The sequence below is a fragment of the Cydia fagiglandana genome, chromosome 11 (assembly GCF_963556715.1).
Source record: "Cydia fagiglandana chromosome 11, ilCydFagi1.1, whole genome shotgun sequence".
NCBI classification, from domain to species: domain Eukaryota; kingdom Metazoa; phylum Arthropoda; class Insecta; order Lepidoptera; family Tortricidae; genus Cydia; species Cydia fagiglandana.
Window position 1 is genome coordinate 15680344 of NC_085942.1, and position 16800 is coordinate 15697143.

The 16800-nt window shown below is 38.5% G+C and overlaps 3 protein-coding genes across 4 annotated transcripts in view; 2 read left to right on the forward strand and 1 right to left on the reverse strand.

Annotated features, from left to right (window-relative positions):
• The window catches only part of LOC134669093 (cytosolic Fe-S cluster assembly factor Nubp1 homolog), a 285812-nt gene that overhangs the window by 262766 nt on the left and 6246 nt on the right, over nucleotides 1-16800 (forward strand). Inside the window, exons 2-4 of one of the 2 annotated variants that reach the window (XM_063526624.1) lie at nucleotides 11449-11510; nucleotides 11586-11666; nucleotides 12348-12508. In XM_063526624.1, coding sequence (XP_063382694.1) covers nucleotides 11480-11510; nucleotides 11586-11666; nucleotides 12348-12508 — 273 coding nt within the window. In that variant the 5' untranslated portion in view covers nucleotides 11449-11479. Of the gene's footprint in view, nucleotides 1-11371; nucleotides 11511-11585; nucleotides 11667-12347; nucleotides 12509-16800 lie in introns of those variants that run through there. The other variant, XM_063526623.1, reaches the window with a different exon arrangement.
• Nucleotides 2703-5221, forward strand: LOC134669097 (cytochrome c oxidase assembly protein COX11, mitochondrial). Its single transcript, XM_063526631.1, has 4 exons — nucleotides 2703-3037; nucleotides 3470-3625; nucleotides 4120-4287; nucleotides 4976-5221. Exons 1-4 carry the CDS (start codon nucleotides 2801-2803, stop codon nucleotides 5120-5122), a joined length of 708 nt encoding a protein of 235 aa, XP_063382701.1. The 5' UTR covers nucleotides 2703-2800; the 3' UTR covers nucleotides 5123-5221.
• On the reverse strand, nucleotides 5503-11027 carry LOC134669083 (tektin-3-like). Its single transcript, XM_063526609.1, has 11 exons — nucleotides 10884-11027; nucleotides 10652-10791; nucleotides 10056-10307; nucleotides 9715-9805; nucleotides 9472-9613; nucleotides 9145-9242; nucleotides 8794-8913; nucleotides 8146-8278; nucleotides 7675-7805; nucleotides 6980-7134; nucleotides 5503-5938 (listed from the first exon to the last, which is right to left on the reverse strand). Exons 1-11 carry the CDS (start codon nucleotides 10908-10910, stop codon nucleotides 5728-5730), a joined length of 1500 nt encoding a protein of 499 aa, XP_063382679.1. The 5' UTR covers nucleotides 10911-11027; the 3' UTR covers nucleotides 5503-5727.

A 16800-nucleotide genomic window follows, 5' to 3' on the forward strand; every position in this document is an offset into this window, starting at 1 on the left:
GGGCAGAGTAGCTGACGTAGTGCCAATAATGTAAAATATCGTTGTTTTTAATACAATTACTTTTTCCCGACTTAAGTCCCAAAATCCCGAAATATTTATATTTTTTCCCGATAATAGCGCCATTAGATCTGGCAACCCTATTGGCAACAGTAGGTACCTTTTGTAATTCACTGAATACCGTTATATGCTTCATCTGTGTTCTTGCAACTACATACTTTGTCTTTGAATAAGTCAAAAGAACATGCCTAATTTTGCTATAAAAATGGTAAATATTAAGGCCCCTGTTCTTCTGATTTCTGAGCTGTGTAAATAATAAGTACTACCAAACTCCATACCTAAGATCTTATATTATGTCCTTTCAAGATATGACTTATCTTATGGGACCACTATGTGACACAGACAGCACGCTTTCATGGTAACGCCTTCAGTTAAAACAGTGGAGATTAGCAGTCTTTATTATTTACTCCTCTGAGACTACATTAATGTTTCAGCCTGACTTACCGCCCGGATGGTATTTTTGTCGTGAGCAAGTGTTATGTTATGTATACCAAACGTTTTGTAACCAAAAAAATGTATTAGTACAGTATTTCTGTTAATGATTTTATTGCATTTGTTACTGTTATATACTAAGTTACCGTTAAAGTTCAAATTTGAATCGCGCAATATTGAAACCAAAGAATCTACCAGTCGATTCTTAGCCTAAGATTTTAGTGCTTTAATAAAATACATAGATTTAATTACTGTTAGGTAAATTATTATGGTTATTTACTAGATAATGTGTTTTGGATATTAGTTAAAGACGTGACATTATTCTAGGAGGTTTATTGTTTTGGTTTTGTATCGAAGTTAACTTTCTCAGAACAAGAATTATATCAAAATGAATGATCTACTTACCTATTTTGCTTATAAGATGATCCTATTTTATTTACTTATTAGATGATCAAACTTGCGAAATGAATACGTAATTCAGTATTTAGTTAAGAAAAAGATAAAATTAAGATAAGATTTATTAAGAACTTATTCATCATTCAATAACAACTAGACAATACTTGGGCCAAGTTGCCATGTCTGAATATAATTACTTTGCACAAACTATAAACTGCTAAAATGAGCCAAATTAAGTAATATAGGTATTCACAGTATTATAAAATGTATGCAGCAGCAAGATTACGAAACTTTCGAGCCTTATTGTATATGTTGTCAAATAGAAATAGCGCAACGCCATCTAGTGAGCTCTCGGATAAATATAAAACTTGGCGGTGTCCTCTTATTTGTAGTTTCTCTCTGAAATGTCTTTATCTACAACAATTATGAGAGACACTACATTGATTGCATGGAGTGGTAATTCTCCATTAGTCACCACGTCTCTGAATGTACTAAACTAAAATACTTTGATGATCTTGGTAAACTCTTTAAAGCTTTAGCAAGATTACATTTCTAACTGTAATAAGTGATCTATCCTCCAATTTTTGAAAGACGCAATTTTATTTAAATGATTATTGTATTTTTAACGACATTGAGTGTGTTTGGTTTGTTCTTTTTTAATTGGAAATGCATGTGAATAAATGTTTCAATTTAACAACGATTTTTTTATTAATAGATCCTTGATCTAGTCCTAAGGATATCAAATGAAAATAGTACGATAGCATTAGCTAAAATTTACTGTAAGTAGAATTTTAGAATAATTCATAGGGTGAGCCAATAAGAAGTTGATTACAAACTGACTTCTTGTTTCAGGTGAGGTTGATTTCTTTAAAACAATGATGCAAAACATGATGCCCATTATGCCAATGAAGACAAAAAACTACTGGTCCCAATATGACATGTCCTACGAATGTGAGAAATGCAAGAGAAAGTACCGGCATAAAAGCACATACAGGCGACACGTTACTTATGAATGCGGAAAAGAACCAATGTTCCGATGTCCATTTTTAGATTGTAATTACAAAGCTTATCAAAAAACGCACACAGATGCACACATCAAGACGAAACATAAACTGTCGTTAGAATACAAACGATGATGCACAGAAAAGCACCTAGGTTTAATAAAATTGTGATATTAAAGTAATTTATTCTTTTACGTGAAAGTTTTATTTACGATTGCCCGCTTTATTTATGGAACATGAATACCAATTCAAGGTCCGTTAGATAGTAACTTAAGTACCTAGCAAAGAGAATATAATATCTAGCTTTAAGGAAGAGCATAATCATCTTCCGTGCAAGTTCATTTCAAAAGCTGTTTAACTAGGAGAGTGTTAAAGTAATTCAGCAGTGATAGCTTTTACTACGGAAATAAACAATATTATAAAACATTGTAAACACTTACAGAATTGCCGCTTTATTATGTATATAAATTCTGTCGAACTAATTTCTTGAATGTAACAATCAACACATTATACATACGAAGACTTCTGAGACCAATAATTAGATATCATGGATTAAATCCGATCAAATGCTATTCGAATTCAAAATTTGTGACCATTTTGCGACTGGTGACTTTTTGACCTAAGGGATATCCGTTAGGCCCTTTTTGAACTAGCAACACTAGTGTCATAGTCATTAAAGCCGTTATAGACGACCAGACCGCGACCTTGGTGCGGTCAAAATATCTTCTAAGTACTCTAGTTAATCCATTCAAACTTGTTACATAAGAGTCGAAAAATACGACTCTCTTCTGTCACTGTCAAGTCAGATTACACATTTAAAAAAAAAAGAGTTTTAAATGTTTATCGGGCATACGATTTCTCCGATTTTACTGAAAATGTTATAATATAATCTATTAAGCATTGAATGAAACATCATGATGAATCGCCTTTTATTCATAAATACGTGCAGTGTTAATTTATTTAGGAACAGTATTATCAAATCTACACCGAAATTATTGACTCATGTGAAATGTCCTTCCAACTTCTTTATCCGAGGAGCTCACGACCAGAAGAAGAATATCAGATCAACTTTAAACTATGTAGTAGCCATAGGTGTCATGACTGTCGGCCTGAGTTACGCAGCTGTACCGCTATACCGGATATTCTGCCAGGTAAAACTAACCTCACAATAATAGTTACTTTTCCTGTTATTATGCACTTTGCAAATGTTGTACTTACATTAGATCTATAAGTGTTGACTACATGAATCGATAACATTTTTTCACTGTATCCAAGAAAGAACGATTGATAGAACTGAATACCATATTGCATTCAATCCACCCTACCTTTAAATGCAAAACAAAGATTTTACAACTTCCACAAGTGTACTTAATATTTTATTTTTAATAATGTATGACCCTAAATTATGCTATTAACACAATTTTAATACTAGATCTGTTAACTGAAGAAAATCTTTATTTGAGATTACGGAATATATACATAAACACCGTTGGAATTCAATATCTTAACACTTACTAGTAAAGATTTATCTTTTAGCTGTAAACTCTATATATCAAGCAGTTGCATGTTACCTATAATCACAGGCCTACAGCTACGGAGGAACAACAGGACAGGCAGAGCCAAATGATGTAGTGAGCACAATGACTACAGTAAAGCATCGGCCCATTCGGGTGCGCTTCAATGCCGATGTAGCCTCGTCCATGCAGTGGAACTTCAAGCCACAGCAACCAGATATCACAGTGAGTGTTTTTTCATTAGTGATTTAGCGGAAGCCTGCTTAAAATAGACAATAGTTCTAACCAACTTTATTCTCATTATTTTGTAATTTGCTAAAAATTATATAACTTTTGTGACCTGGCTAATGTACCAGCATTATGGGTGTATGAGGATATAGTACATAATCTGAAAAGATGCTCTACAGGGTATATTAAAATTTATTTAAAAATTTATTGTGTAGTAAATCCTCATGTAATAAAAAATACTTAAATGGAGTTGCCAAACAGATCGTTTTTATTGTACAGTGTTGGGGTTTGGCAAAATATAGTTATATTATGATTTCAAGGAACATTTATAATACAAAGAATGGCAGAGGCAATAAGCCTCTTATTTTTGTTTGATGCTTTAAATCTTGATTGTAACTAAAATAAAAATCTCTTTTGATTTAATTATGCAGGTATAGTAATTGCAAAGTAATAAAAGTAACATTATCACACAGTCTTAATTTTTTCACCAGGTTTTGCCTGGCGAAACAGCCCTCGCATTCTACACAGCGCGTAACCCCACTGACAAGCCTGTGACTGGCATCAGCACATACAATGTCATCCCGTTTGAAGCCGGACAATACTTCAACAAGATCCAGTGCTTCTGCTTTGAAGAGCAGCAGCTCAACCCTCACGAACAGGTATTAAACGGTGTGCAATCCTACTGACATGTATGTGACTAGCATCGGTACCAGGGATGTTGCGGATATTCGCATGCACATCCGCGGAACAACCGCATTATTTTCAACATCCGCATCCGCATAAAATCGATGCGGAGCATCCGCATGATGCGGATGTCGACCAAGTCGGTAACAGGAACGTAGTAGCGGCGGCGCCGGCGGCGTAAGTGCTAGGTAATTTCGTCATTATTGTGTATATAACTAAAACGTCTAGATCCCGAAAAGTCGGCCAAGCTACTGTTTATTAAATAAAACGCACCTATATTCTTGGTCAAATACTAAACGTTTCGTTTTTTTAAATAAAAAATGCCAAAAAAATTATATTTGACGTTTTTTAAGTACCAAATCTTGACATCCGCATCCGCGGATGTGAGGCTTTAAATATCCGCATCCGCATCCGCGGATGTCAAAAAATCTGCATCCGCAACATCCCTGATCAGTACATACAATATCAGCCTGTTTGAGACCAGGGTAAGCGTACAAATTTCAGGGTTCAGATGTCCTAATGCATTGCATATGTTGTGTACGTGGGATAAGTGTGTCCCTCGCCTTAGTCCAGTTTCCTCACACATCTAAATTAAACATAAAAGAAGAACCATACATTGTGAATAATAATAATGTATAATGATTAATGATGTGTTGTTTCCAGGTGGACATGCCAGTCTTCTTTTACATCGACCCCGAGTACACCCAGGACCCTCAAATGGAATACGTAGACGAGATCGTGCTCTCCTACACTTTCTTCGAGGCAAAGGAGGGCCTGAAACTCCCCGTACCCGCGTATGTCAAGCAATGATGACATTAGACCTACTGTAAATAATAGTTTAGAATGCATTTGTTTTGCTTAAGACGCTGTCGTTTGTTAAGTTTATTTTTGAATATAATGAAATGCACATTTGTGACTTTTAGTCAGTCAAAATGAAGAGTAATAAATTATTGCTCAAGATTTCACATTCAGAAATTGTGTCAGTTATCAGGGTTTCAGTAATGAATTAAAGAAGTAGAAATATCGATATCGCGCACAACATTATGAACATTTTTGAAGACACTATACTAAGCGAAACACTGGACGATCACAAAGAGACACTTTGGCAAAGTTTAAATACAGCATGTACAGAGGAAAAATTGAAACTTAATCCCTCTCTCTGAGTTGTCTGAGGAAATAAACACACTGCATTTTCATTAAAAATTTACTCATAATTTATAACAGGGCCACAACCCAAAACCAACTAGAGATCCTTTACACTTGCAAAGTGAAATAGATCCCTAAGTACAAGACAAATGCGATGGTGTCAGAACTAAGATGCTGATTCGCACAACGTTCCAGTGTGTGAGCGAGACGGTGTTGTGCACGTATATGGCGAGGTCCCGTTCGCACACTAGGTCAATGTAGAGATCGCCTTAGGACTTGATGGCAGCGGTGACGGGATATCCTCGACGCAGTCCCATGCACTGATCGCGGTCGATGAAGAGAGTGGCGCTCTTGTTGCGCAGATCTGCCTCCAGTCCGGCGCGGACGCCGAGCAGCGTCTGGTGGGTGCCCTCCGCCGTGGCGATCTTGGAGCGGAGAATCTCCATGGCTTCCTGGAGGTCGCACACTTCTTTTACGAGTCTGGAATGAGGAAATATTGTTCCTTCAGAATTATTGTCAGAGCTGTTGGTAGCGTTAAGGGGTCATCCATTAATTACGTCACACGAATTTCTAGGTTTTTGGACCCCTCCCCCCTTCCTTGTCACACTTGGTCACATTTGGCAAACCCCTCCCTCCTAGTGTGACGTCACATTTTTCTACGAAATCGCCAAATCAAATTAAGTAAGTACCTAAACATTATTAATATTTTATCATAATATTTTTGACGATATAAATATTAGTAATTTTATAACCCAAAACTGCTTAGGAAAAAAAATTTAATGAATAAAAACGATTATCGTTTTAAAAACTTGTTATTTAAATGTAGGTACAGCGAATAAAATAATTTAAATAAATTTTCGGTTACTGATGAAGTTAAAGTGACGTCACAAAGTTTGTGTCTCCCCCCTCCCCCATGTCAAAATATGTCACATTTTCTTGACCCCCTCCCTCCCCCTAAACGTACCGTGTGATGTAATTAATGGATGACCCCTAAGCAAAACCATGAATCTCGTACCAAAATAGGCTGCAAGTGTGAGAGTGAAAGTGCGCAACGGGTCCCTATTGCAGCTTGTCTTCTACAGCCTTGATCAGAAGCATCGTACAACTATCTGTCTCAAAGATGAGTAGGCCCGCAGGATCAAGAAGATAATTTAAATCAGTGGATTTTGCCACAGACCACCGACTGTTTGGAATTAATTCAATACCAATGAGAATGACGATTAAAATTCAACAAAATGTTGCTCTAAACTGAAATAAATGTCATATACTAAGAAAACATGACCAAGGCCTCCAGTGGCCCAGGCTGGAATCGAACCAGCGTCCTCTGCTATCGCGGCCTGCCTGTGCCATTCGGCCACCGGGCCGCAGCGGCATAGGTCGAATTTTTCCAAGTATATGCACTTCTTACAAAAAAAAAAATTGCCCTGTTGTAATTGTAACTTCGCGGGCCACTTCAGGTGCTTCCAGAGACCACCAGTTAAGAACGGCCGGTATAAACAGTCAAGTAATGTCAAAGAATACCTGTCCTGCGCCTCGTCGCGGCACTTCTCGAGGTGGGGGCGGTTGGTGCGCGCCTGCAAGCGAGTGTGCGCGACGCGCATCGGTTGCAACTTGTCCTCTATAGCCTTGTTCAGGAGCTCTAGAGTCTTCTCGATGTCGAAGATTTCTTGTTGCACCTGAGATTAGTGACATAGGTTATGCAGTGCTAAAGTGCAGACCAGTACGAATATGATGGTCGTTCTTGTCTAAGTGACAGCGTGATAAAACGGTGTCCGTCCGTCTATCTCACGGTGTTAAAAAGTGACAGTTATTTTATCACTTGGATAAAGATGGATAAAGCCATCCATAATAAGCTGGCAGTGCCCTGTTTATCAAAAGCTTGTAACTTGTAATACAAGTGGAAGTCCCTTTTTGACAGCTTGCAAGTTGCAAGCTTTTGATAAACGGCACTGATGATGGGTTTGAGATCGAGGGGAAAACGTCATAGATTCCGATGGTGATGAAAGATGCTTGACAAAGGAAGGGGAAGGGCGACGCCCCACATCATCTTGATAACATTCCACTCGTTCTTTAAGTCAAGATATCCATGTCCGGTTGAGTTGGGTGGGATGCGATGACCCCAATTAGGTGCCCAGGAGCTTTCAAGCTCTTCACACACCCTAGCAGAGGATAACAAGCAGGAAATAAGAATAAGATAGATTGATTTGACATTAAACCTTGTGGAGATGGAGCTGCAGCTTGTTCTTGATCTCAATAGTCTCAGCAATGCGGCGCGTGAACGCGCTGTTGGTATTGCTCCATTGGTCCCAGATCTCCGTCGCCGATACGTTTATTAAGTTGTCCGTGTCTGTGAATAAATACAAAATGATACATTTTCGAAGAGTTTACTCTTCACGTAGGTTCAAATTCAGGCACGCGCTCAAAGCTTGGTGGGTTGGCATAATTTTATATTATTACCGATTGTAGGCAGCCTTCAATAATATATTATGATAGGAGGAAATTGGGGGGAGGGGGATAGGGGAACTGAAATATGTTCGAGAACCCCAGATGTAGATTGAGACATATAGGATAAATTAGATATCAAATAGGTACTGCTCATAGGGGTCATTTCACAAATTGTAAAATCTGATCGCTTTAAGGGGATGCTGGTGCACGGTAGAGTAAAAAGACTACCTAAAGCCATTTACCTGAAAGCATCTGGATAGCTTTAGCCCGTTCGGATTGTGAGCGCTGCAGTGTAGCCGCGCTGGCGGCGGCCCAACGCGCCGTGTCGCACACCGTCGGGTCGTAGCGCTCGATACCCGCGTAGAATTGTAATCCCTAAGGTCGGGAAGGAAGTTATAGTGTTAGCCAATATTATATTTGTCGCCACAGGAAGTTATATTGATAATTGTGTGCTAAAACGAAACACGAGGACGTGCGTCTTGCAGGATAGCCGTGTCGGACTTGCTTAACCTGCAGTCGGGTTTAACGCTGCCAATTTCTGGCTACAGGGGGGATTTTAACTCCATAGACAAAAATCTGTCTTTTGTGTTTTAATTCAATACTTGCATTTAGAATTCATAGAAGAGCTCCTGGAGAGCATCAGTCAGTTAAAAAAACCTAAATAATTCCATCGCTATCTGGGTTGAGCTTTTTGCATTTAACCTCGTCGAATAAAACAACCTCCTCCTCCAGAAAAGCGACGCCCTATAGTAAAAGTCTGGGGCAAGGCTGTTACCTAATACGAGTAAGTAGTACCTACCTACTTGTTTTTTTTTTTACCCTACCATTAAGTTATTTCGACTATGAAGTGAAATGTAACTAATCGTATAGACCAGATTAAAGACAGGTACCTTGGAGAAGTTGTTGAGTTGATGGCACATGGAGTCAATACCGAGTGCGTATTCCTTATTCCTCATGTCTGTTTCTAGCTCGTGTTGTGTGGCGCGGCAGTTCTTGGATTGCGCGCGCACCTGTGTTTTTCAATACAAATATATGTCAAGATTGTTTAACCCTTTTTATAATAAATCAACAGCCAGTGGCGTAGCTAGACGTGGGCGAAGTGGGCCGTCGCCCACGGCCTCGCGGGCCTCGCACGAGGCCCCTTCGGCACAGTGAAAGAAAAGGGCCTCGCAGATGCCCACGTCCACGGCTAGATTAGTTCACTACGCCACTGTCAACAACAACAGTGAACTGTCTTGTACCTTCTCAAGCATATTGCGGAATTTCTCCTGACACTCGCGTAGAATGGCCACCTCCTTGAGCAATGACTGTTCTACGTTGTCATGCACTTGCTCCAACCCTGCGAGAAAGACAGGATTATACTCACTTTGAAATTAAATTTTCTATCTCGGGTAAATCTCACACTAATCAACCTATTTTATAGGCACAACTGCAAAAGTGCATGCACGCATTATGATTCATTAAAAGATTAAAGGGGCCATTTGCAATTTGCTTGACATATTAGTCCGTAATTCACAAACCGCCTAAAGTACGTGTAGAATAGTGCAAATATTATGGTGCCAACGTACCCTGGCGCTTTTCGCGGTGATAGAGGCATTCCTGTACGATATGCAGCGGCCCCTCGATTCCCGCGATGGCGCGTTCCAACTGCCTCCGAGTATCATTCAGTTTCTCGCATGTTGACACCAATCGCTCCATCTCTATTGACACCTGTGAACACCCATGGTCTTGTAAGGAAAGGCAAATTACCTTGAGCATAGTACCGATTTTATCAATAGCTGCTTGGTAGATAGCAATCTACGCGAGCTTACCTCGTTTCTCCAAAAGGTTGTGTCGGTTATTCGCTCCCCAATCCTTCTGCCTGAGTCTCTTTGACCCTGTGAGCCGATTTCATCAGTTTCCCTAGGAAAGATTAAAATGCGTGTAAAATTTTACTGTTTAAAGATTTGAAAACGACTCTGAAGAAACTCATACTGGCCATATGGGACAACTCCTTTTCCTCTCGTTCATTTATCCTCTAATTGGCCGAATTGGTGAAGTGAATCACCTTTTTCATATTTAGTCGGTAAGTTGTGATATTATTGTGGTTTGCTAGACTGTGTATAACGCTTAAACAGCAAAACTATTCTCACTACTCGGTCTTCCAACTCACCTAAGCATCCTCATGATATCATTCCTCACGCGCTCCGAGAAGTTCCTTTTCGCGTCAGACTCGTTATAATTCTTGATGCTGTTCTGGTTCCACTCGTACTGCGTGTATCTTGTGTAGAGAGCCGCTCTGGCCGCGTGCTCGGGGCTCCGGTCAAAACCAGTCACCAGATTAGGAAACCGGAGAGGTTCGGCTGCCATGCCCGCTGGAGTGTAGCACGGATCGACCATCGTGTTGGTTATGGGTTGGGAAGGCCTGAAAAAGTATTAGGTAACGTATCACGATGACGACGATGTTAGATCATTATCGCGATCATTTCCATGCAATTTTCTCGGGTTCGCCACGTGGCGTGGCTAAGATCAATTTCGTCATGTAAAGACTTTTCACTTCACCATATTTGAATTTGACCTACAGCTCTACGTAGGTACCTGTGACGTATGTTCTCCTATTATTACGTAGGATACACGATTTTTTGCGTAGATATGGCTAAGTGAATCCATCATAACACAACGTCGATGTAGTGGATTTCCGCCTTTATATTTTACTTATGGGTACTTACATATACTTATAGTCATCTAAACTACTTTTATCCAACTTACATTGGAGTGACTTCGATCTCCTCGTAGCCCATGATAGGCCTCCAAGGGTGCTTTTTTGGAGTATGGAAGCAGTACCCAACCTGTGGCGGCGCCAACGGTGCCCCCGCAGTTTCCTTCGTGGGGTTCCATTGTTGGAGTTGCTACAAAGAAAGTTGTAGGTAAATATTATATGGACTTTGTCAAGTCGGGTAAGTATCCTTAATCAATTATTTGATGGGTATATATGATTTACCGAGCACATTGTCACTTCCTTCGCCATTTTAATAAATTTTGATTTGCTTTTTGTAATAAATTGTTTAAAAAAATGTAAGATTATTTTCAAATTTGAAAAAACTTGACATATTTAATTTAATCAAGGCAGGCAACTTGAAAATACATGTCTATCGCAAAAGACGATCGTCCGACGAAAAAGTTATTAATAAGCGTAGAAATAAAATTTATAATGTTCTTTTTATTTATAGGGATCCCTTATTGTAATCTAAAAGTCGTAACAGATTACAGAGATATTTCTTTCTCGCTTTCATTTATAAAGGCGTGCACCAAGGTCGCGGTGCGGTGCGGTAGTCTGTTACGGCTTTATGTTTCAATACAATGCAATAACGAAACGAAGCGCATGCTACCAACATGGCAGTCAGTCAATCAGCTGTCAATGGTCAATGCTGTCATGCCTGTCATTGACATGACAGTTTGACGATCTCCCTTTATCGCGATATCACTGTGTTCCACTGTTCTAACGCTGGTTCTAACACATTACCGTTCAATAATTTTATTAATTGTAGCAATATATCGAAACTAAGTCTGCGTCAATGTTATAAGACGAACATTATCATGAGTGGCGTCCCGGATAACGCGCCACAGCGTAAGTGTTAATTTATGTAGCTTGGTAACCACAAGTTGTTAAATTTATACATAAATATCAATATTTGGTTATCAGATTGCCCCGGCACCGGCAGTGAGGATGCCGGTAAAGTTTCGGCGTGCGCCGGATGTCCCAACCAAAACATCTGCGCATCTGGTAAGTGTACAAATAATTTTCAATTCATACTAACCAATTCACATTTCCTTCGATGTGTATCTTCTTGGTTATAATAAAGAATGATACTGTTTATGTTTATACATAATTTTTAAATAGCAGTATAGTTTAGTTCTTATTTGGCTACATAATCATTTATCAATGAAATGAAATGAAAATACTCTGAATTTTAATGTGTTGCGTTATCTATTGCATTAACATTTGCAACACAAATGATCAATAGGAAGAATGATAATCAGAATTGTTTCTTTTTATCATTTGTAATATTTCTAGTACATTTATCGCCTGTAATGATATTTTGTATGTGTGGAAATAAATTAAAAAAATTAACATGCCATTAACAACACTTAATTTTTTTTGTGTTTAGATGTCAGTTAACTGTATCTTACCACAGAATAAATAATAGTACTAGGTACAGAAGGTTCAGAATTGGTATGGGCCGCATGTACTTGTAGTGACACAACTAAATCGCGAAGTGAGCCATGCCTAGTCTCACTAACTCTGTTACTTCTTACACTAATTAATTATATTTATAACTTTTTTATTGAATCTTTGCAACCTCTCACAATCCTTTTATATTAGTTTTATAGAGGCTTGACTCTTTTCCTCAGAGACACAATCTATAGGTTGACAAATACATTTACACAGGTCTTATCTAAACAGGTGCAGCGTCAGCGCCTGATCCAGCTATAGAAATAATCAAGGAGCGTCTCTCTAAAGTAAAATACAAGATCCTTATCCTCTCCGGCAAGGGAGGGGTTGGGAAGAGCACAGTCACTTCCCTGCTTGGACATGCTTTGGCTGCCAGAAACCCGGACATTAATGTAAGTCTCTCTAGAGGAATCCAGAATTAGATAAAAATACAGCAGTTTAAATAAATATTTTTGATTTATTTTATAAGAATATGAATAAGAATGCAACCATGAAAAAAAACCATATAAAATTATCACTCATTTAAGCAAAGACTAAGATTTATTTTTACTGTAACATATTAATCTCTTACTTTATCTACTTTATCTAATTTTGGATAGTAATCTGTAGTACTCATGCATCAGCTATTCAGGTTTTTTTTAGAAACCTTTGGAACTAAAAATGAAACCTTTATTTCTGACATTCCCCTTGAAAAGAATTTAAAACAAATTGTTTGCTAATGTTTGCTGTTTAACAGATTTGCATTTTTTCAATAAACATCAAAATTTAATTAGCAACAACACCTCTCATGTAACAGAAACAATCACGATAGCAATACGTATTTTTACTATACCTACGATCATCACCTTTCATTGTATCCAATAATACCTAATAACTCCTTTTATACTTTATTGTGTTGTCTACAGTGACGACTTAACAAAACAACACGATTTTATTGTCACGACACAGCAGGGGACCAACATGTATGAGAATGAATGCAGTCGCTTTTATATATTTTATTATTTTTTTCATCATTTTTCTTAGGCTAGAGTTTTTATAATATGAATATAAAAGTAAAATATAAAAACACTTACAAAACAACAAAAATACATATAAACACATTATTAAAAACCTAACCTAGGGTGCCGCCAGCAGCGGGGAAGACCCAATTTATTTATTTATTATTAATAGATACTGTACATACATACATATATAAATTTTAGTCCCCTACTGTGTCGTGACGATAAATCGTGTCGATCCATGGACGACCGCGATAAAATATAAAACCAACCAATAGTTAAATAAACGAAATTCGGACGTGCTACTTCAATAAATAATATTTACAGTACATATTATGGTCCTATTTTCCCGCACTAGTGCGTAAAATAGCACTTTTGTATCGTAAATAACAATTTTAAAACGCCTCATTAAACTGCTACATATGTAGCACAGTCAGCAGCAGAAGTACCTAGTTACGTGGGCCAGGTGTTCAAAATGATCTAAACGCACCTTCATTTGCGAGGGAACAAGAGCGTGTGCAGATTATTTTGAACCGCGCCTGCATAGTAATTCCTGGTGCTGCCTCAGTAATTGCTGACTATATCTATCGTTCACAATGAACAACATTACGATAACCCCATTTGAATTAATTGAATCCTTGCAAAAGCTGGATTTCAATTCCACTTTTAAGGATGCTTCTTAAGGGTCTCCCCAAATATATCGACGCGCATTCGGCAAAAGCCGATAGGAAAAAGCTTTATGTCCGCGCAATAAGAGCGAAAAAGCCGTCGACGCGTTGGCAGGTGCCGGCCGATGCGAGCCGAGCCGAACGACGACTTTTTCGCTCTTATTGCGCGGACATAAAGCTTTTTCCTATCGGCTTTTGCCGAATGCGCGTCGTTATATTTGGGGAGACCCTAATTGTTTTTTTTTTATAATGTTAATTGGTTTTTTATATGTGCATTATTTAGCTCTAGGTATATTTTGTAAATCGAAATTGTGACCTGAGCTCGTGTAAATATTTAGGTCATGTAGGGTAGGGTTTACATCTAAAGTAGTTTACCATACTACATACATAATAGTTATTTTACTTATTTTTGCAATATGTACTTCATGCCTTGGTGATGTTTTAAGGATATTTCCTTTTTAGGGTTCCGTACCCAAAAAAACGGTACCGAGTACCCAGTAAAACGGGACCCTATTACTATGACTTCGCTGTCCGTCCGTCCGTCCGTCCGTCTGTCTGTCACCAGGCTGTATCTCACGAACCGTGATAGCTAGACAGTTGAAATTTTCACAGATGATGTATTTCTGTTGCCGCTATAACAACAAATACTAAAAACAGAATAAAATAAAGATTTAAGTGGGGCTCCCATACAACAAACATGATTTTTGACCAAAGTTAAGCAACGTCGGGCGTGATCAGTACTTGGATGGGTGACCGTTTTTTTTGCATTTTTTTCCGTTTTTTTTTTGCATTTTGGTACGGAACCCTTCGTGCGCGAGTCCGACTCGCACTTGCCCGGTTTTTTTTATTGGGCCTCTATATCAGTCTGTGTATATATGTATGTTTGTTCCTTTGTGGCACTTTAGAGACCAAACACAAAAAAATATCTGTGAAATCGTGTCTCAAAGCCTCTACAGAGCTTGCAACAAATCGCATGCGATTTTAAATACATTGCCAGCTAAGTAGGTTCAACGAATACAATCGATCGATCAAAAGCCGTAATGTATCAAAAATCGCATGTGATGTTGCAAGGTTCAAGGTTCGTAGAGGCCTGATTTGTGTACCTAACAAAGGTAATATTAACTACAATAAATACTTAACATAAAACATAATTATCATACCCTGTTATACCTCGATCTTCTCTCATGCGAGTTTCCAAATTCCATCTATACACAATTCACTCCTTCACTTTGATATCCTAGACTCTAGACCACAATATTTTCACGTCTATTGATCCCAAGTGCTGAAAGTGGAAAACGAAGAATTCGCAACCTACAACCTTCGTGCCGGTACAAGGAGGCACCGCCGATATAGGTCAAACGTTAGCCATATTTAAAAATGGGATAAGCAAATTTGAGCTTTATTTTATCGCTGTAAGTTCGAAAATCTATTGAGCTAAGTTTTACAACTCACTATGGCGTCACAGTTATAAAAAGGCCTATAAACCAATTAAGTTTATTGGTGCTTGTGACTGTTTAGTTTAGGATGTGCTCCTGTGCATATGATTGTCTCGAGCCTATGGTAATGCAAGACTTTGTAGACAAGGATGCAGAAACAGTTGACATGCGATATTTTAACTTGGTTCTAATATCGATATTCTTAGAGTATGTGAGATTTTTGAGACGGTTAAGTCCCGATAGCTGATGGGATGAGCGATGGGCCATGAGCCGCAGTCCAAATGAAACGGAGATCGATTCTTGCCCGAAGCGGTAATTTACAAAATGTTTCCTTTGAGTAAAAAGTTGTAATTTTCTTTGGGTTATTAATCTTAATCTTGACACGCGGCAGCGTGTCAAGCCAAGTTCAAGCAAAGGAACTGGCTAGCCAGCGCCAAGTGTAATATTACACGAACCACTTGGTGCCACTTTTGACCCTTCTATAACTCAAAACATCTTTAACGTAAACACATAAAACTACGTGTGTTTAATTATATCCATAAGGACATCTAGAAGCCCAAATTTCATGAAGCTAGCTCAAACGATTATAAAGATATGAAGGTCAAAAAGTCGTAAATTTTAAGACTGACTGACAGACTTATAGTACCTAAACCTAACCTACTTCCAGATGACCTAGAAGGATGAAATTTGGAATCCAGCTCAGTAATTGTGTGAAAGCGTAGGAAAAAATCTAAAAATAAAAAATAATTATAAAGTAGGGGGGGTCCCCATACAAAAAAAAACATTTTTTATTGTGACTGACATATAAGTACCTAAACCTAACCTACTTCCAGGTGACCTAGAAGGCTGAAATTTGGAATCCAGCTCAGTTATTGTGTGAAAGCGTAGGAAAAAATCTAAAAATAAAAAAAAGTTATAAAATAGGGAGGGTCCCCATACAAAAAAACCATTTTTTATTGTGACTGACATATAAGTACCTAAACCTAACCTACTTCCAGATGACCTAGAAGGATGTGCTTTTATAGCATAAATGACTTTTTACAGAGCTAGTTCACGTTATTCATTATTATTGAGTCTATCTAGCATAGTTTATTGTTAAAAGTGTTATTGAAGTTTAAAAATAGTATTTAGTTCTAAGACAACTTACTAATATTGTACGCTTTTGTAAGGCAGGATATGGAGAACATAAATCAGGAGTGCGTTGCAATGCGCGGCCGGAAGCGGTCGTGCCGTAGTGCACTGCACGAATTTTAAAATTCGCGAACCGCGCGGCAATAGCCGCTGCCTGCTTACCCGCTATGACTTCACCACAAGTCGTAGTCAACGAGTTGTTGGCATTTATTCAAAATGCCACCGTGACTTTGGATGAGACCAGCATCGTGCAGATCTGCAAGTCCAGCTTCCAGGAGGAGGACATATGTAGTGGCAAGGCGCTGCTCTACCAGACGCTCGGCAAAGCCGACGAAATGCCATCACGACGAAGAGATGGAGGCGTGAAGAGTCTACGGGACATCATCTCGGTGTTCAAGGGGACCGATTCATCAAACATGCCCTCTTTCGTGGCGAAGGACCTACATCGGCT